This window comes from Rhinatrema bivittatum, chromosome 4 (genome assembly GCF_901001135.1).
Source record: "Rhinatrema bivittatum chromosome 4, aRhiBiv1.1, whole genome shotgun sequence".
Lineage (NCBI taxonomy): Eukaryota > Metazoa > Chordata > Amphibia > Gymnophiona > Rhinatrematidae > Rhinatrema > Rhinatrema bivittatum.
The window spans coordinates 163,185,262-163,206,887 of NC_042618.1; the positions used below are offsets into that span (position 1 = coordinate 163,185,262).

The 21,626-nt window shown below is 43.3% G+C and overlaps 1 protein-coding gene across 2 annotated transcripts in view; it reads right to left on the minus strand.

The window, feature by feature from the left end:
- PCYT2 (phosphate cytidylyltransferase 2, ethanolamine) overlaps window positions 1–21,626 on the minus strand; it is a 77,299-nt gene that overhangs the window by 18,735 nt on the left and 36,938 nt on the right. For both annotated transcript variants that reach the window (XM_029599072.1, XM_029599074.1), the window contains exons 6-10: window positions 16,643–16,687; window positions 3,420–3,558; window positions 2,014–2,096; window positions 1,527–1,604; window positions 1,126–1,191 (exon numbers count right to left, since the gene is read on the minus strand). In XM_029599072.1, the coding sequence (XP_029454932.1) occupies window positions 1,126–1,191; window positions 1,527–1,604; window positions 2,014–2,096; window positions 3,420–3,558; window positions 16,643–16,687 (411 nt within the window). The remainder of the gene's footprint in view (window positions 1–1,125; window positions 1,192–1,526; window positions 1,605–2,013; window positions 2,097–3,419; window positions 3,559–16,642; window positions 16,688–21,626) is intronic.

The following is a 21,626-nucleotide window of genomic DNA, read 5'->3' on the forward strand; positions in this document are numbered from 1 at the left end:
TTGTTTGACTTTTTTGTTGTTGTAAATACATTGCACATAAAGAAAACAGCCAGAGTCTGCCTCCTTATTCCTTCTGGCTGTTTCCCAAACTACTAACGCCAAGCTACCATACTGCCAAAAATCAATCCCTCATGATTGGAGTCACAGTTTTCTCCTCCTCACTGACTTTCCCACATACAGGAACAGCATTATCAGCCTCCGCCTCCCCTTCCCCAGTTAGAGGCTGGGTCACAAGAAGGACAGTATATCCTGTGCATCAACATCCCCTATCAGTGTCCACTATCTGCCATTCTGCCATTATGCTCCTTCTTCAATGCTGGTGGAATCCCCAAGAATCACATGACTTCCTCTTCTCCACAGTGCAGAAATGTTTGGCCTGTCATCCCCAAACTGAAACCATTGCAGAGCCTTCTTCTCCGCAGCACCACCAACCCAGTACCTGGCCATCCTCTCTCTCATCCTCAAAGGCACCTCACTCTGAATCGCTGTGGGAGCAGCTTGCCAAGGTCAACAGAAAAATAGAGGCAGCTCCTCTAACTTTCCTTTTTTTTTTTTCTAAAAAGCGATAGTGTCAAGCTTTATTGTTCAGGCTGCTAAAGTCCTTAGTGAGAGGGAAACTGGAAGGTTCAGAGGCAATAACAGGAGGAATAGAGAAAGAATCAGAGAACACACAAAGAACAAGAGTGAGAGGACCGAGAGAACCTAATCAAAAGGTCCCCTGCTTTCCTTCTCACTAAATCATCCAGCCCAGTCCACAACCTGTTCAAGTAGGAAAAACATCAGAAACCCTAATGCCCTAGGAGACAAGAATTTTACTCCCACTAGGGGATACAGTCTAAGACAGTCACCCTGGGACTAATACAAAGTCCTTCTCAACCAAGGAAAGGCTGTAGCCTAATCCTAAAATCCTGCTGCATTAGTCCAGTATTTGTCCTACCATCTGCTGGAGACAGAAAATATTGGCAGTTTATCTGCACAACTCCAATTATAATAGCAGTGATAAGATCACTGGAAAGTTTGTGTTCTCTATTTCCATCTGCTGGCAGAATGGTATAAACTCACATGTCTGAACTAGTCTAGCAGAATGATAAGGAAAGTGGTTTATGCTGACTATCTGGAACTCACCTTGAAATGATCCAAGAGATCTGCTGTCACGGAATAAGGAGCACCAATCACAACTTCTGACACATACTGTAAGGACAAAAAGTGTATAAATCCAGTGTCTAAAGTATTGCCAAAAGGCTCAATCCTATTAGCTTTTGTGCAATCCAGCAATGTAGCATCAGCAGCTATTCTCAAGGGCCTCACTGTGATGCAACTTCAGCACCAGAGTGGACAGAAAGAGCTATTACCGTACATGTTAACTTGTCTCTACTCTCAGATCACAACAAAATTCCATTCCCTCCCTCTCCCCACATACACCAAGGAAAAAGGGTGGACGAAAGTCTGAACAGCAAAATGTCTGAAATCTATACAGGAACAGCACTTGCAAGACGGGAGTAAGAGAATATAGAGGTGGCACTCACCCGGCAGGCCAGCACACTCAGAGTTCTCTCATGCACATTCATGATGGGATAATTCTTCCCTTTGTAATGATTCACCTCCTGCAAAACACATTGATAGTAGCCTCAGGACAAACAAGCAGCAACTAGGAGAGAAGTCCACTAGAATTCCTTTCAGGTGAGAACAGTCCTCCATCTCAAGGAAGCAGCTATTCACATCAGCTTCCAAACTCTCTCTAGTATGGGCTGGGCAAATCCTCAGCCTCTCCCAGCCACTTCCCTCAGGGGCTGTGCTGTCCTTTTGGCCTCCCCCTACAGGCTCTTTCCCTCAGGGACTGCGGAATCCCCATTCCTGCCTTCCCCCTCTCCCAACAAGGTTCTTTCCTTCAGGCATCATGCTGTCCCCCAATGGCTGTACTGCCACTTGGGCCCTTCCTCCACCTCTATCCACTCATGCTCTCATACATGCTTAGCCACCATGAGTTTGGGCTCCAGTAGGCTGTACAATAACCTGATCAAAGTGCAGTCCAACGATAACATACGGTCTCTCTGCCAGCCTATGCACCTTCTCCAGGAAATCCACATGTCCAATATCTGCAGCTTTGGTTAAGGATCTCAGTTACCATGGAAATAGGATACACCAATTCCTAAACCAACCTTAAGAGCAATATGTTACCCCATCCTTTTTGCCTCAAAACCTGACATAAGAAGGTTTAAGTCCTTTTTTAGGCTTAAAGATAACTAAACCTTACTGAAAAAATGGAACACTTTCTTTATACATCAAATCCCAGCCATTGTCCTCCACTTCCCCTCCCCACCCCCCCCCCCCCCCCCCCCCCCCACCCCCAGCACACAGCCTTCTCTTTCCCTCTATTCCTCTTCCTCTTTTCTGCATTCTCTCTCTCCTTCCTCACTGGTCACTCTCCTTCCCCTGCACTAAAATAAGAAGTTACTGTAGTGGCTTTGTGAAGATTCAGTCTTGGGTAGACCTCAATTTCAGATGGAGCTGCAGTGCAGAGCTGTTGTGACCAATGGGTGAGGGCGGAAGGGAGAAGCCAGCGCTATGATTGTGAGGGAGAAAGGAGTGGCTAGGAGAGAAATGGAGCTATAATAGGCAGGCAGCAATAGGAGGCAGAGACCAAAAATTACAGATGGCCAACAAGAAGGGACAAGTTGAGAAATGTATTGGGTGGAAAGAAGATTGACAAATGCTGTAGTTACCAGCAGAGGGAGTTAAGAAGTGGTGACTGAACAAGAGGAGGAAGTGGCATATATTGTTAGAAGAAGGAACAAGATCACAATCAGGCAGATTCATTAAAAAGTGCAAGAGAGCTGGCGCTCCGTGTTGAGTGCCTGCTCTCCCAACGAGTGCCCAGGCACCTCTCCTGGGCGAACGATTTTGTATTTAAATTAGGGCCCGCACTAATAAGGAAGCAGCAGCTGTCAGCGGGTCCGACAACCGACGCTTAATTTTACTGGCGTCTGTTTTCGAACCCACCGACCGGCGGGCAGATTTCTTTTTTTCATTTTTGGGGCCTTCGACTTAATATCGCTAGGATATTAAGTCGCTATGATATTAAGTCAGAGGGTGTACAGAAAAGCAGTTTTTTCTGCTTTTCTGTACACTTTCCTGGTGCTTTATATGGTTAACTTCTGAGAGTAAAATGTGCGGGTAATAATAGCGCATCTAAAATGCGCGGCCAAATGGGTGCTAAACGATGTGCTCAGCCGAGCGCACCATTCTCTATCGGCCTGAATGGTAAGCTAGGACAGCAAAGCAAAGCGCAAATTCTGCAGCAATTATCACATGTGGGCAGCAAATAGGGAGCTCTCATTATTAATAAGTGGGCACAGTATTTGGACCCTTTTCTTCCTTAATCTCTAAAAGTGTGTCATCAAGCACGAGGTAAATGATACGAAACAGGTCAAATGCTCCAGCCACATATATAATTGTGTCTCCCGGCTCCGGTTCCTTCCCAGAGGCAAACTGGATGATTTTCTGAGACGTCTGCAAGAACTGAGACACCCCTGTCCAGGGGCTGCGTCCTTTTGGTCCCTAACCAATGAAAAGAAAATCAGAAGCAGTAAGAAAACCTCACAGGTCAAAGGATAGAAGCACAAGACTTTGTCAGCTAACAGTTGCCGGACAATACTTAACAACTAAAATCTGAGCACAGGATTCACAAACTCATTCAAAGCCGCACCATGAGTCCTGAAACCAAGTCTCCTGGTTCCCAACTCTGTACTCCACTCTCCCCTTCTCACACTGCTAGCCCACATCACTATAACCCTGTTACACAGCTCTGTGCTCCATCCTCCCTCTTCCCATACTGCCAGCTCATTATTACCCTGTTACACAGCTCTGTGCTGCACTTTGCTAGCCCACATCACTATTGCTGTGTTATGGTTTTGTAAAGCATGGTAAAATTAGGTTTCTTACCTGCTAATTTTCTTTCCTGGAGTCCTACCAGACTGGTCCCAATACTTGGGTTTTTCTCTCTTATCAGCAGATGCAGAGAGAATATAAAACCTTTACCGTATAAGGATCTGCGCCACCAGCAGGTTTTCAGTATTAGATTCCCAAAGCAACCCTTCCCCAGGAGCAGCAACAACTAATATTAATCCATGGTGAACCTTTCCAATTGATGAACCTCTCTTCTGACAGGGGTATGAAAATGTATATAGTACTCTGAAAACAATATATTGTAAACATATACAGACGAGCAAGACCATGGGTGGTAATCTGGACTGGTCTGGTAGGACCATAGGAAAGAAAATTAGCAGGTAAAAAACCTAATTTTACTTTCCTTATCATCCTTACCAGACCAGTCCAGATACATGGGATGTTCCCAAGCCACCTAAACTGGGAGGAAGTCTCAGCATGCTCATCCCAAGCCTACATATCCAGAAGATAATATCTGGTAAAGGAACACAATACAAATCTCTTGTGGCAATACAAACTGTCATCTTGCCCATGACATTCCCTGGGCCTTAGTGGAATGAGCCCTGAGCCCCTCCTCTACCTTCAGATCTTTGCAAATGTAGGCAGATGCTATCGCTTCTTTAATCCACCTCACAATCGTAGCCTTAGAAGTAATCTTTCTTATGTCCACTAAATAGCACAAATGGGCCAATAGACAAAAACTGTTGGTCACCTTCAAATATCGTAACAGCATCCTATGCACATTCATCACAGAATTCTCTGAACCACTTCCAGGATCCAACCTCCTGAATACTGGTAATTTCACCGATTGCCGCAAATGAAACAATGAAACTACCTTCAGTAAGAAAGAAGGGACTGTACAAATTGAAACACTTTCAGATGTAATCCTCAAGAATGGATCCCTGCAGGATAAGGCCTACAGCTCCGAAACACACTTCACTGAACAAACTGCCACAAGAAACACTGCTTTCAACATTAGATCTTTCAGTAAGGCCCTCCTTAGGGTCTGCTACCAATGCCTTCAAAAACAGTTTGAGATTCCAAGAGGGAACCAAGCCCCTAACCAGAGGATGCAATTTCTTGACCCCTCAAAGAAAACAAGCCACATCTGGATGATATGCCAAGGGACTCCCTCAAATCTTACTACGGTAACATCAAAGCTGACCCATACATCTTGAAAGAATTCAGTATAAGGCCCCTATCAAGGCCCCTCTGCAAAAAGGAAACAATGTCCAAAATTAATATCTGTAACAGGAGTAGCCCTGTTTCCTTACACCAGACTTCAAGTACCTTCCAGACCCTAACATAGGCTAAGGAAGTCAACAGTTTCTGAGCCTGAAGCAATGTAGCAATCACCATCTCCAAGTATTCTTTACACTCAATCTTCTCCTCTCAAAAGCCAGGCTGTGAGACAAAATTGAACCTGCTGCTTGCATACTACTGGCCCCTGATACAACTGCTGCACAAGATCGAACCTCAAGGATCCCCATGTTTTTAGCTGTATCAGATCTGCAAACCATGGCCTCCTGGGCCACTCTCGAGTTAAGTACTACATATCCTTGGTGCCTTTGAACTCTCAGAATCACATTGCCTACTAATGGCCAAGGAGGAAACATGCAAAGCAGAACCCCTTAAGGCCACTCTTAAGTCAGAGCATAGAGTCCTGCTGATCCTGATTCCCTTTTCCTGCTTAAAACTGCGGAAACTTGGCATTCTGAGCTCTTGCATTCAAATCCATTTGAGGAACTCCCCATCTGGACCAAACCAGGGCAAACACTTACTCTGCTTGGTGTGGGAAATTATGTTAGGGAGCTATTTAGCTTAGATTTATATATACATTTTTTTTAATATTCTGCTTTTCAGCACTTCAAAGTACATGAAGAACTTTGTACCACAATAGAAATTAGTAAAGCAGAGAATCACTGATATTACTAGTGTAATTATTTGATATAAGGCTTTTAAGTTCTGGGAATAAATATGCCACTTTTCTTAGCCTGCTTGTAACAAGAAACAAGTAATGAGATCAAATATATTAAAGAGCAGTTACTCAGGAGGCTAACTGTGCAGATAGCAGAGGAAAACAGGACGGTGTTAATAAGTCACACCTAACCATTTGTTGATGTGATAAGGACAGACAATTGGGGCCTCAAGAACCCATGGGAGTAGCTCAAAGAAACTAGAGCAAAGGTCAGAAGAATTAACTTAAAGAGCAACATGAGACAAACTGAAATCAGAGAAAGAACAGCTCAGAAGAAAGGCTTTTGGACATTAGTTTGCCACCTGATCTTCGTCAGGAACTATGCCCAAAAAAATTCAAGCAGAAACTTAAAACATGGTTATTCTTAAAAGCCTTCACATAAAGTACCCAACATCACATCCAGCTATTCCCCTCATGCTTTTCCCTGAGACTAAACTTATGTAAATTTGTAAATATGCATTATCCTTTTGAGTTACATAAAGTACTCCTTTCTAATATCTTTATAAAGTTGACGCCTAGTAATCTATTGTACCTAATGTACTTAATGTATTTAACCTATGTATTAATTTTAATGTAATCATCTTATTTCTACTATTTCATTTTTCCTCTTCCTCCCCATCCCTGTTTGCATTGCCATGTATCAATTCTTCCTCTGCTCTAACTTAGCATTGTTATAATCTCCTAATGACCTTTCTTAAGTTGAATATTAATTGTAAAGCACTGCCGCTAATTTCTATCTGTTCCAGCGCTGCTGCTAAAATATTGTTGAATGTTAACCGACATGATATTACTAAACGAATGGCGGTATATAAAGAACCTCAAATAAATAAAATAAATAAATTATAGTGGTTAATAAAGTGCCTGATTAACTGTTCCTGGTTTCCCGGCCATGTGTTTCCATCTTTACAAAGATATATCAGACTCACATTGGAAACTGTGAGGGGAAGTATTTTTGTGTATATTCTTTAAAAACTCTAATCTTGTATGCTTTTATTGCTTATTCTCAGGCTTATAAGTAAACATCTATAGTTGTAAATAAGTGTGTTGTGTATTCTGTGATACATAACCTACCAGTAAGTCACATTTTCATTTGACGTCACAAACAGGATTTTATGTCTTAGAATTACATTTTTGCTTGGTGATTGTTAAGTAAGCATGTTTAAGAAAAATAAGACTATTAATCAATCATACATGGTTGATTCCAGGCTGATTCCCAGATCAACCATGGTTTTGTGTAGCAGAGCAACTTGCTAGGTCTAATGTGACTTGTGATCAGTGAGAAAAAGAGTTGGACAAAGAGATAGGACTCTTAGAAGTCCAAGTGTCCACAATTTTAGAAAGAATACAGTTGGGAAAAATTAGATGTGAAAGGGGCACTTGTTTGCTGGTTATTGTTATAAACTAACATTCAGCAATATAATGAGAATGGGAGGTTGCAGGATAAGATTACCTTTTTGGAAAAACAGAATCGGGACTATGATGCATAGCTTAGCTCCAAGAACTACCCTTGAATCTACACAGTCACAGCAGGAGCTTGCTTTAAAACAAGCTGTTCTGGCCGTCCAGGATTCAGCAACTTGTCATGCTCAAGTTTTAACACAGTGCATACAGCAGGGTCTTCACATGTCTACATCTAAAGTGGCTGCTATTATTAGGGGAGATGCCCTGGCTGCAGAACACGATATCTGGAAGGGCTGTGATAGTGATAATGAGGAGGAAGAGACAAGTGAGTTGTGGCAGTGCTCCACAAGGAGTCTATGGCCACCTGTCACTGATAAATGTTCACAGGATGAGAGACTGCAAGAGGGGGAGGAAAAAGGGATCCCTGTTTCAGAGTAGGCAGACCACAACTTATACTCCCAAACAATTAGTGTAATTGGCAGATAGATTTCGCCAAAAAGAAAAGGAGAATTTGGGGGATTGGCTAGTACATCTGTCAGAACAGGGTGTTGGGTCAGTACAGCTCTCAGATGATGAGCTTGCTGTGATGGGCCCTATCTGCCAGAACAATTTGTACATGATCATGCACATCACATACTTGCTGATTTACCTACTGAGAAAGAAATACCATGTCTCCTTAATGTAATTGGGGCAGTCCTTTGGGAGAAATATAGAGATACTGGTGATTGGCCAGGACCTCATAAGGCAGAAAAGTGGAATACACTAAATTAGGGTGCCCGTGTACTACGTAACTTGGAGTTACAATTAGCTATTCAAAAGGATTTATCCCTGGCATATTATTGCCAGAGATATGCACCCATTTGTACAGACTGCTCTGTCATCATGGTCTGGATTGGCCCTTGTTCTTGTTAGGGAGGTGACAAAGGAAGAAAACCTTAACACGATTAAATAATTGATTTCTAAACTGGAAGACTTATATGGAGACAGTCAGAGGAGGCACAGAGTGTATTTGATGTTGCCAAATTATCAGTGCTTACCGCTCAGAATTTGCATGCTATTAATGAGGACGCTCCTTTTATTCTTGAAGTATCTATGTCTCCTTCAGAAGCAGACTGGTTTCTTTGGCAGGCAGATGAGACTGGACGAAAGAATGATTTAGGGTTTTGGGAAAGGAAATGGACTCCTGCGGCTTTGCAATATACTATGTTAGAGGATCAAATTTTAGGGGTTTATTGGACTTTGATTGAGACTAATCAGATTATTGGGAAATGGGATATTACCCTGAGAATACAAATCCCAATTTTGGCATGGGTAAATTCAGAGCACACCACTATATTAACTGGTACTGCCCTTACAGCTAGCCTTTTAAAATGGAAATGGTATAATGCTAGCCGTGTCTGAGATTCTTCCCCTGGACTATCTAAAATACATGAAGAGGTTATGGCAGTCCCTTGTCTCTCTGAAATGCTTCCAGTAATTGATAGTACTCCAACTTGTAGTCCGGTCTTAGAAGCCCCAGAATACAATACTCTGACCACAGAACAAAACCTACTTGCCTGGTTCATTGATGGCAGTTGACGTTATAGTCAGGGACAGAGGAAATGGAAAGCTGCAGCCTATGCTCCTTCTGTTCAGGAACATCAATGCAGGGAGGGTGTGGGGCAAAGTAGCCAATATGCAGAGTTAAATGCAGCCCTTCTAGCCCTTCAATCAGCACAACATGATGGGGCTAGTTCCTGTTACATATACACAGACTCTTGGGGAGTTTATAAAGGATTGTTACATTGGATGGCAAAGAGGCATCAGGATGCATGGCAGATTAAAGGAAAACCACTTTGGGGTAAAGATCTCTAGCCTGAAATTTGGAAAATCTGTCAGGAGATGCAGGTTTATGTTAGTCATGTAGATACACATGTAGGTAGAGATGATGGTGAGAGTACTTATAATCAGGCTGCTGATCAATATGCAGCCACTCATGCCTCAGCATAGGGAACTATATGCATGAAGCATCAGGTCATTTGGGTGCCATTAATATGTTGCAATGGACTTATTTTAAACATCTCCCTATGACAAAAGGAGAAGCAGAACAGGCAGTAAAAGACTGAGTAATATATCAAAAAGAGAAAGGGAGAATTCCAACACCCTTACATGGAGTTGCACCTGGAACTACTAAGCATGGTACAATTCCATGGGAAATTTTACAGGTAAATTATATGGGACCACTGCCTACTGGTAAACATGGGCATAAGTTATTCTGAACATTGTAGATACTTGTTCAGGAGCATGTCATCTATTTCCTTTTAAAAGACCCACTGCAGACAATACTGTTACAGCCTTAAAAATATTTTTTTGCTTTAATGGCTACCCTCTGGAAATTCAATCTGATAATGGTTCCCATATTACAGGGAAAACAGTACAGTTTTTTGCAGCTTCTTTGGGAATTTATTGGCTTTTACATATTTCTTACCACCCAATGGCAACAAGCTTGGTGGAAAGAATTAATGGGCTTGTCAAACGACAATTGCAATTGCAGGGCACGGATACCTATATTGGGTGAATCACTAATTTACCTATTGTGGAATCTTACTTAAATGCTCGACCTTCGGTACTTAATGTTTTACATTCCAACCTACAGTCTAAACCCACTGTTTCTTTGGGAGACATACCAGAAAGATTGTTCTGTGAAGGACACAAAGTTTGGGCATATTTTCCACTTCCACTATCTGACTGGAGGAAAGGAGAAATCTTAGCGTTGGGTCCAGGGCACACTGCATCCGTACCAACTGAAGGACACACCGCATCTGTCTTCCTTCCAAGTCACTAACTTAAAGCTGCAGAATGAAGATTCTACTCAAAAGACTGTTTGCTTTGTTTGTTTTAACCTTTTTGGGTTTGTTAGATTGTTTGATGTTGCTTAGCATTAGAATCACTCACTAATATCACGTTATGATAATTATGGTAACATACACATACGCTAAAAGAGTGAAATAGAAATCCCTCAGAATCTAGCTCTTGAGATATCTTTGGCCTTTCTTAATATTTCTAACTATACCACCCCATGTTTGGTATGTCATAGAATGCCCGTAGAGGCTGGTGATTGTTCTGTTATCGTATCCAATGCTCCCATACCATTAGCCATAATGGCTAACTGTTCACATAGTTATACTAATCCCAGACTCTCTGCTCTGTGCTCACAAGCTAGACCTATGATTAATAATACCTTCTGCTCCCAATATGTCCCTCCTCCTTACTTATTTACAGTTTGTTTCTACAGGACCCTCGGTAACAACTCAAAGCCAAACCCACAATTTAGCCCATGGTCTCATTTAGGAAACACTTCCATTTCATGCAATGTTACCATAGTGACCTTGAGCAATATCTCTAATTACTTTAGAGATGACACAATGGATTATGTTCTCCCTCCCAAATGTGGGAGATATACTTCACCCCCCCTCATGGCAAGCTGAGACTGCTAATATTTTTATTGGTACCATGCAATATCGTAACCAGATATTCCAGCGGTTCCAGGTAGTTAATGAGGTAGCTTCAATACCAATAAATCATACTGAACTCCTATCCCGTAACAATCCTCACGCTTGCATTTGTAGGAAGAATGGTTTATTATTAAGATGATTATTCTTGACATCCAATCCTCATGGCCCATTTCCCATCCCGACCGTAATTCAGCTCCTGTGTATTTCTCTTTTTGAGGGAATAAAATTCAAGCAATTCTTCCTGTTGATTGGACTGGAAAATGTATCTCGTGTATGTTTATTTGCCTATTTCTGCTTTTCCCCATCACAAGCAGAAATACAAGTCCCGTCATAAACGGTAAAGCTTAGAAGAACTCCCCTCTCTGGATTTGTCTGATCAGGAAATTCAGAATGCCTTACAATACACACTTATTATGCCATGGATAATCATATAGCATTAGACTTAATTCTGCCAGAAAAAAGGGGTGTTTGCCAAGCACTAAATGATGAACTATGTGCCCAGTGTTGCACAGAGATTATTGATTTTACCCCACAGATACTAAACAGTACTAAATGGTTAATTGAACATTAGAATCTTGCCCCAGGATGGGCTAAAGAACCTGATTAGGCTATTAGTATGTATGCATGGTGGGAACAGATTAAGCATGGGGAAAGAAAATACTGATTTATATTTGCATTAGCCTTGCTATTATAATTGGAACTGCTATTTTGATATGTATTGTGAAAGCTATTATGACTCGTGTGCTTATCCTTCCTCTGCGTAAGGTAGAAGTACTTATGAACAACTATTATTAATGATTACTCTGCTCCAAGATCTGGCGGGTGAAATGTGGGAAATTTTAGGGAGCTATTTAGCTTACATAAAGAACTTTGTACCACAATAAAAATTAGTGAAGCAGAGAATCACTGATATTACTAGTGTAATTATTTGATACAAGGCCTATAAATTCTGGAGAATAAATATGCCATTTTTCTTAGCCTGCTTGTAACAAGAAACCCATGAGCTCGGACACATTAAAGAGCAGTTACTCAAGAGACTAATTGTGCAGATAACAGGAAAAACAGGACAGTAGTAACTTAGCCACACCTAACCGTTTGCTAATGTGGCATTCTGCCTTAAGGAGGACTGGGTTAAAAGCCTGAACCAGACGCCTTAAGATAGAATGTTGGAGTTGTCAGCACACTCCGTCACAGTCCCCTAGTCTTTGTAAAGAGTAAACAACCAATTTGCATTTATCCATTCCACTCCACTCATTATTTTATAGACCTCTATCATATCACCTCTCAGTTGTCTTTTTTTCAAGTCCTAATACCTTTAGCCTTTTGTCATAGGGGAATTGTTCAAGCCCCTTTATTTTAGTTGCCCTTCTCTGTACCTTTCTAATTCTGCTATATCTTTTTTGAGATGCGGTGGTCAGAACTGCACACAATAATCAAGGTGCAGTTGCACCACGGAGCGATATAGAGGCATTATGATATTCACTGTTTTATTCTCCATTCCTTTCCTAATAATTCCTAGCATTCTATTTGATTTTTTGGACATTGCTGCACTCTGAGCAGATAATTTCAATACATTATCCACGGTGACGCCTACATCCTTTTCCTAGGTGGTGACTCCCAATGAGGGTGCTCTTCCCTGCACACATCACTTGTTGTTCCCATTTCTAGGTCATTTATAAATATGTAAAAAGCAAAGGTCTTAGTCCAGAACCCTTCTTCAGATCCAGAATAGGTCAGAACATACCTTCTTTCTTCGAAGTAAATGGAATACTGCCCCGACCCCATTCTTTCTTCGGCACCGGCACCTCCGCTGCCAATTGAAGATGATAATTCAGGGTTTCTCACACCTCCACTCTCTTGCTTTTGAAGTGAAAAGGCATAATCATGAAAGTGTCCAACACTGGACGAACAAAATCTAATGCATAACTGTCTCTGCTGACTGACAGCATCCACAGATCTGATGTGTTTCGGGTCCATGCTGCGTAAAATTGGGGTGGCTGCCTACCTAATCCTTTGAAGCAAAGAGTGGACCCCTGACCTTCATTGGGAAGATGCAATATCCCCTGAGGCTCCTCAGACACCTTCCCCCTTGTGGCTTACACGAAAGGACCAAGACCTATTCCCATTTTGCTCCTGTGAATATAACAACGAAGAGGAAGTTCCAGACCTCTCAGCATGATAGCAACCAGGGTCTAATTTGTAGACAGAAAGGAAGTGGAACTGTGGAGGGGTTAGTCGGTGGGGCCAGGGCCAGGTTTGACCTGTGTAAAGGGGCGGGACCAGGGCCAGGTGTGAAACTCTCTCTCTCTCTCTTACATACACACATATACATACTCAAATCAAAGTGATGTGGCTGCCCTTGTCTCGGGATGAGCAGTTCTGCTTCCTCTAAGGACTGGGGGGGGGGGGGGGGGCCATAAGTGATCCATGCAACTACTGGGTCTGTTCTATTTCTTCAGGGGAGCCAGAACTCTTATACATTGCCGGCTCTGCTTCACTTTCTCGGGTCCTAGAAAAAAGGTGGCAGAACACCTGTCTGGGTTGTTCTGCCAGAAATTAACCTCTTGGTAATGGACACAAAAAGGGGTTCACTTGGCATAAGTTTGAAAGTTGTGATCACGTCTGTTCTTTGCTCTGCAGTGTCTGCTGTAATATCACGCCTTCCCCTTCGGTTCCCTGCAATACAGGAGGAGAAGTGGGGGGAGGGGGAACAAGAGAGGAGGGGCTAGATTAGAAAGCACAGTGGCTGTTCATTTCTCTGTGTTCTCCAGGCTCAGCTTCTCCCCTTCTTTCTCTGCAGGTTGCCTGGAGGGAAGGAGTTGGAGAAGAACACTTCTGCTGCTCTCCCACTTAGGCCTGAAAAGAAGTGCTGGAACACAAATTAAGCCATGATAGAAAATACATTTCTAAACCACGGCCTGTTTGGGAAACCATTCCGAGAAGATCTAGGTTTATCCTCAGGAAGTTTAAGAGACTTGGTGTCACCATAGAGGTAGATCTTCAAAACATACACGAGCGCGTACTTTTGTTCGCGCCACTGGCGCGAACAAAAGTACACCAGATTTTATAAGATACGCGAGTAGCCGCGCGTATCTTATAAAATCCGGGGTTGGTGCGTGCAAGGCTGTGCAAAATTGGCAGCCAGTGCGCGCCGAGCTGCGCAGCCTGCCTCCGTTCCCTCTGAGGCCGCTCCGAAATCGGAGCAGCCTTGGAGGGAACTTTTCTTCCGCGTCCCAACACCTTCCCCTCCCTTCCCCTATCTACCCCACCCCAGCCCTACCTAAATCCCCCCCTCTACCTTTGTTGGGCAAGTTACGCCTGCTTGAAGCAGGCGTAACTTGCGCGCGTCGCCCTGGCATCCCACGGCACAGGCCGCAGTGCCGGAGGACTCGGGACCGCCCACCCGGCCCGCCCCCGAACCGTCACCATGCCCCCGGACCCGCCCCAGACCACCCCCAGACACGCCCCTCCCGCCCCTTTTACGAAGCCCCTTGACTTACACGCATCCCGGGGCTTTGTGCGTGCCGGCAGCCTATGCAAAATAGGCGCACCGGCGCGAGAGTGCCCTGCACGCGTAAATCCGGGAGGATTTACACGCGCAGGGGTTTTAAAATCTACCCCCATAGTGTTTCACCAATTTCTCTAAATCCTCTCCAAATAGGAACTTTCCTTTAAAAGAGCTGCTTCCTCAAATGAGACTTTGACCACACATCTGCCGATCAATTATGGAGCCACAGCATCTGCATGGCAGCTCTGAAGCAACCATTCCTTTGGCCAACATCTGGATGAGATCATAAAGGGTATCAGCCAAAAAGGCAAGACCCGACTCAAAGCTTACTTCTCCATGAAGTTCTCCTCAGAGGGACCCACTGGTACCTGCCGCATCCAGTGCAAGCATGCTATTGCCATATAGCTGCCATATCACGCTGCCCTGAGAGCCAAGGCAGATACCAGCTTAAGGAACACCTCAATCTTCCTATCCTGACTGTCCTTTAGGGTCGCAGAACCTTCAATAGGGATAGTGGACTTTTTTGTAAACACCGAGACCAACGCATCCACTTTAAGAAAGTTCAAAAGTTCCAAAGCCTCATCTGGCATAATTTACAGCTTAGCCATAGCCTTGCCCACTCTGACACCCTGCCCACTCTGCAAAGACCAGAGCCTTTAGAACCCAATGGAAGGGAAAGGTCCTCACCAGGTCCCTGAAACTTTCCAAAATGGGATTCTCAATCTCTGGTAGGAATTATGCATCAGCCATTGATCCTTCCCCAACTCCTCCAGAGCCTAGGTAATTAGTGACAGGAGCTCTCCTCACTTAAATAATCTAACTATGCAAGGAACATCTCCCTCTACTGCAGGGATCTCCCCCTCCTCCACAGGGAGGTCCCCTGGATCACCTTCCATCTCATCCTCAGGGGGAGGGCCTTCAGAGCCCTCCATTAACCCCGTGGAGCCGGTGTCCCAAGTTGGATCCAGCTCTTTTCTTGCCCTCTTAGGCCAAGAAGGTTCCAATGGACCAGGAGCAGAGGAAGAACTTCTGTTACTGATTTTTTTCCCAGGGCTCCATGCTTAAACTTGATGCATCAAAAATACAAATTTGGTGGAAAAAGCTCCTCTGAGGAGATCTCCATTCATTCAATCTAGAGGCCCCATCTCTCCAGTACTGCCAGCAAGTCTTGAGAACCCCAGTGCCACCAGGGATAATACTAGCGGCTCCCTAGGGGCCTCTCTGATTTTTGCAGTGCAGCTGTGTGCTGTTTCCAACTCAGGTTCATCGGCTTCCTGAAGCCGATCAACTCCCTCCAAAACTACCATGAAGATGTGTTTCACTATCTTTCTTGCAACTCCCAGGGTCTCCCAGGAGCGACTCTTGCTCCCCAGGTGCAGGCATGAAATGGCCTCGAAAGCAATGCGTTGTCACTGTGGCCCCTGCAAACGGGACATTTTTTCCCTGCCACACAGCTGCTCAAGAGCTACTGCAGCTGAAAAGAAAATGTGTTCCTACCCTGTGAAATTAAAAAAAAAAAAAAAAAAAAAAAAAAAAAAAAAAAGAGAGACAGCCTCTGGATTCCCCTCAATACTGTGGGCCTTCCAGCCTCTGAGGTCCTTCTTCCCACAGCCCTGACACTGCCTCAATGACTATCCTCGGTGTAGTTTCCGCTACATCAAACTTCTTTTTAAATTTTTTTCCAACACTTAAAGGCACAGTCAAACAAAGAAGAAATAAAAGGTACTTCCCTTTAGTCATCTTCCAGAAGTCTTCCAGGTCAAGGGCACAGATATAGAAAAAGGAGGCAGCAGAGGGGGGGGAAAGAACCAGCACCACTGGTTTTCAATCCCCCTCCAGTCACAGGGCACAGCAGACAAAGGTCAACAAACCCCCTCCTCCACCCCAGCATGTCCCCCCCCCCCCCTCAATCAGGGAGTAGGGGGAAAACACCACATGCCATTCCTCTGAGTGGTGTTCCAGCAAGTTAATTGACTGCAGATTTGGCACCTCTACCATCTGCTGGAGACAAAAGAAATACTGAAATCCTGCAGGTGGCACAGCTTATAGTGAAGCTTTCATTCTCCGTCTCCATCTTCTGATAGGGGAGAAAAACCAATGCATTGGAAATGGTCTGGTAAGGACAATAAGGAAGGGAAGTTTACCCAACACAGTACATCAAGATTTACAGAAGTATAGGTAACATCATTCCTATGAGAGTCATGGAGCAAGCTGTTGACAAGGCATCTATATTCTTCCTGTCACTGTCAAAGTCATTAGTTCCTCTTGAATTATATTTCAATTTTTCCAGGCACAGGGCCATTGACATTTACATACCTTGCCAAAGTTATCTGTGTGCTGCTGGTAATCTGAGTTTTCATCCTGAATAGAGAAAACAAACTCTCAGATTAGAGGAATAGATGGAATGCTATCAATAACCCCCCTCAGCCAATCCAGCAACAGGAGGAAGAGACAAATACCTGAGGTACCTGACCCCCAGATCTAGAAACCCCTAAACAGGGGCAAAAGATGCAGCACAACATAAGACAGGAGCGGGAGACAGACAAGAAGCAAACCTTTTGTAATGGAAAGGAAATTGTAAAACTAAGCATCATGATGTGAAGCTCCAAGGAGGCAGACTCAGAAACAGTGTCAGGAGAGAGGGATGGTTATTTGGAATCAGGGCTTAATTTGTAGACAAAAAGGAAGTGGAACTAAGAAGGGAGATGAGATGAGATGAGCAGGACCAGGGCCTGGTGTGACCCATGCAAAGGGGCATGACCAGGGCCAGCTGTGAACTCACTCTGTCACACAAATACATACCCAAATCAAAGCAAAGCCATGTGGCCACCCTTGTCTCAGGGTAAGCAGCTCCAACACTCTGTTCTTCTCTGCTTCCTTCAAGGCCTGGGGGTCATAAATAATCCATGCAACTACTGGCTCTGTTCTGTTTCCCCAGGGGGCCCAGAACTGATATAAACTGCTGGTTCTTGTCCGCTTTCTTGGGTCTCAGAAACAATATAAGTTGATATTCTGATGATTTATTATACATGTAATATTTGGAAACCACAGTGAAGAGTCTCTTGACTGAAATTTGTGGATTATAAAATCAATAAATAAAGTACCAGGGTACTTCACTGCTATTTTAATTCAGAGTCCAGGCATACTCTGCAGCCACAACAGCCCTCAGCATTAAAGTTGCCTGAGCATTAAGGGGTGGATTTTATAATTTTGTGCGAGCGCGTACTTTTGTTCGTGCACCAGGCGCGAACAAAAGTACGCTGGATTTTATAAGATACGCGCATAGCCTCGCGTATCTTATAAAATCCAGGGTCAGCGCGCGCAAGGGGGTGCACATTTGTGCAACCTGCGCGCACCGAGCCCAGCGCGCGCTGCCTGTTCCCTCCGAGGCGCTCCGATTTTGGAGCGGCCTCGGAGGGAACTTTCCTTCGCCCTCCCCCACCTTCCCCTCCCTTCCCCTACCTAACCCACCCCCCCGGCCCTATCTAAACCCCCCCCCTTACCTTTGTTGGCAGATTTACGCCTGCTAAAAGCAGACGTAAATCTGTGCGCGCCAGCGGGCTGCTGGCGCGCCTTCACCCGACCCGGGGGCTGGTCCGGAGGCCTCGACCACACCCCTGGGCCAGGCCACGCCCCCGGGCCTGCCCCGAAACGCCGCGTCACGCCCCCGAAACGCCGCATCATTCCCGGAACGCCCCCGACACCCCCGACACGCCCCTTTTACGAAGCCCTGGGACTTACGCGTGTCCCAGGGCTCTGTGCGCGCCGGCGGCCTATGCAAAATAGGCGCGCGTAAATCCGGCCGGATTTACGCGCGCAGGGCATTTAAAATCCGGCCCTAAGCCTTTTTTATCAACCCCTTTTTGAGCCCTCAAGGTCCAATCTAGATACTCAAGGGTGGGAATGTGATCCCAGCTAACACTGCCTCAGTTACAATCATTCTGTGCCCTCACTAGCAAGGCACCAGTGTCCAGCTGGGCAGACCTTCTTACCTCTAATAAGGCAAAACACTTTAGAAACTTATTTTGCTCAGTATTTACAGAAGGAAGAGAAAGTGAGTACTAAAAGCACAAAAGGAAGGTATATGACCACAAACTCATTTACAGAAGGAGAAAGTATTTCCACAAAGAAGCGTGGGTAAGGCCATGGAACCTGATGGTGCACACCCCAGGATATTGAAAGAGCTTGAAGTGTTGATTATACTCCTCACAATTCTCTTCAACTTGTCTTTGGAAACAGGAGACTGCCTCCCACTCAATCAGTTTCTAATCCAGTTAGTCATTTTAGGGCCCGTACTAAGAGCATTTATTTATAAGATGGCTATGTCAAACCATGTCAAAGGCCTTACTGAAATCCAAGGGCCCATTATGGAAAGCATGTTTAGTGCTGGATAGCCAGATAAGTAGGACTTATCTGGCTATCTTTCAGCCTGCCAATTTGTGGGCAGAGCTCGGTGGTGCTACTTATCTGGTTAACTTAACCGGATAAGTAGCAATATTTATTCAGCTAAATAGCACCTTGACTGTGGATATTCAACCATGCCGATGAATATCCCTTGTAACTTGGATAAGTCATATCCAGCTAAGTTACTTACCCAACCAGCGCTGCATATCGGGCCCCAAGTACATTATTGGAATTATTTTAATTGACAAAGTTGAATATGATATCTTCCTGCAATGTTTAATACAAAATTACTATTTGGTGATTTTAATAGATTGAAAATACTAAAACAATGAATATGGAATGTGCAAAAGTTTGGACATTCTTCCAGTTAATTAATTACTACTTTTTAAAAGAGTTGTTAATAAGGCTCAAAAAGTTGATTGACTCATTAGGCCTTCAATTAGTCAGGTGAAGCCACTTTCATATCTAACCTCTCAGGTTGTGATTCCTGTTCTGCCTACTTTTGACAACCTTGGGCTCCTCTAAGTAGCTGTCTAAGCATTTGAAAATGAAGATAATTCAAACTTACAAATCAGGGGAAGGCTATAAAAATATCTCTGAATTCTTCCAACTAGCAATTTCAATTGTCAGAAACATTGTAAAAAAAATGAAAGTCACTACAATATCTTGTGTGGTTGTGGCAGAACAATTCAATTTTGGTTTCATCAGTCAAAAGCACTTTATTTCGAGGGGAAGGAGAGAGGAACTTTTAGCTACATCTGCAAAAGTTTGAAATTACATTTGCCGCTAGAACCGGGGGCAGAGATGAACTTGCCCCGAAGGAGCCCGTACACTTCCGGGAGTGACGTCACCGGGAGGTCCTTTAAAACAGACTATTCACGTTGCGCAGTCAACGTAGGAGTGCACGTGCCTAAGGGGCGCGCAGCTTTGATTGATTAGAAGATCTTCTCTCTTTGTTTCCGACCTCCTTCCCCAAGTAAGTAAGTAAATACAAGTTAACACAAGTCTTTTTTGACCTTTTGCTGATGAGTAGTAATTGAGAGTCTTTGTAACTGAAAATACTTTGAATCCTCTCTCCAAACCTCCACTTGAGCAGTAAGGTATTTAATTAAGATTGTGGAGAGGTTTTTAGGATCTGAGGGCTACTTTTGTTTTTTCCATATCTATTCAATATGCCACATACAAAAAGGAAGGCAAAGATTAGGGAGGTTACTACTTCTTCTCCCTTATCTGAGCCTACACAACCTCAGATCCAGGCAATCTTTTCACCAATACCTAATAATCAACCGGTGAATAGGGCCATTGAAGAACTGGGCATGGAACTGGTGTCCAGTCTTCCAGCCGAAACATCTCTCAGTCCTGGTGCCCCAAACACTCCTCCTCCACCTCTACCAATTTCTTCTGATTCTTTAATAATTAACCTTCCTAAGGTAGGGATTGGAGAAGGAGCCTTGGCTAAGGAAGGGCAACAACAATCCAGCATTGTAAGTGACAACTCTCTGCAGTTAGGTAAACCTGTGGAAATTACAATGGACTCTATCTGATCAGCTATTAAAGCACTTGAATTAGCAATAGTCAAATTAACAAAAATAGCAGAAGTAGCCAACCAACGAGTTACTAATATTGAGACTGCTGTGACAAAGATAGAAGGAGAAAATAATCAACTAGAAGAAAGAGTGAATAAGATGGAAAGTTGTTATCAAAGATTCAGAAAACAGAGATACTCTATGATAAGAGACTTGAAGCAATTGAAAACACTCTGAAATATCTTAATTTGAGAGTATCGAATTTTCCCAGACAGGATTTAATTTCTCCGTTGGAAATGTTTAAAGAATATCTTATTTACACTCTACAGATGCCTCAAGTATCTCTCCCACCGATCTAAAAAATATATTATATTTTACCTAAAGGGAATAAAATAACCTTGGATAATAAACCAGAAGAGAATCAATTGAATCTGACCGCAGTTTTAGAATCTACTTTAGAAACTATAATTACAACTAGGGCAACCTTGCACATAACATTTGCTTTTGCGACTGATAGAGATGCTATTTTCCGCCTCTACATGAGGAAAAGATTGAAGAAATTCCATGGTGCCCCAATTTGGATATACCCTGATCTTTCCAGATTACCACAATTAAGGAGGAGGTAGTTTCTTGCCTTGAAAGCTGAAATTGAAAAAATGGGGGGGAAAATGATTTTGAAATTCCCATGTAGATGTGAGATAATGCATCAAAATCAGAAAAGTATTTTCTTTGAAGTCCCACAATTAAAAATGTTTTTGGATTCAATAGCCCAAGAGTCCCTAGTCTTGGAAAACATGGCAAGTAAATAGAAATATTTAGGTCTTTAATCTTATTTTCAATTGTTAATTGTATATTCCAAATGTTTACCTATAACCGCTTTTGTTCCCTTCCTTACTTCTTGAGGTTTACCTCATTAATTGTTTCTTCTTTTCAAATACAGATAACTATTGTAACTGATTTTGAAAGAATTTATTACCGTATTTAAACATTCAAAATATCTGTAAAGTCTTTTTGATTGTATTCTAAAATGCATAAATAAAAAATAATAAAAAAGCACTTTATTTCAAAACGTTTCAGGCTTATCAAGGTTTTGGTTTGCATAATTTAGATAATGACTTTTGTGATGAAATCATAGAAAAGTTTTCTTCTGACATCTCTCCCATGCAGATCACTGTTGTGTAAGCAACACTGTTCTGTGGGCAGTGGCATAGCGAGATGAGTGGGCCAAGGTCCCCAGGCGCCAAGCTGTAGAGGGCGCCTGGGGTCGTGTGATATTCAAAAGTGGTATTGTAAGACTCAAAGGTGAAGGGGGGAGTATGTAGAGGCTCATGAGGAAAAAGCAAAATTGCTTAACAAATATTTCTGTTTAG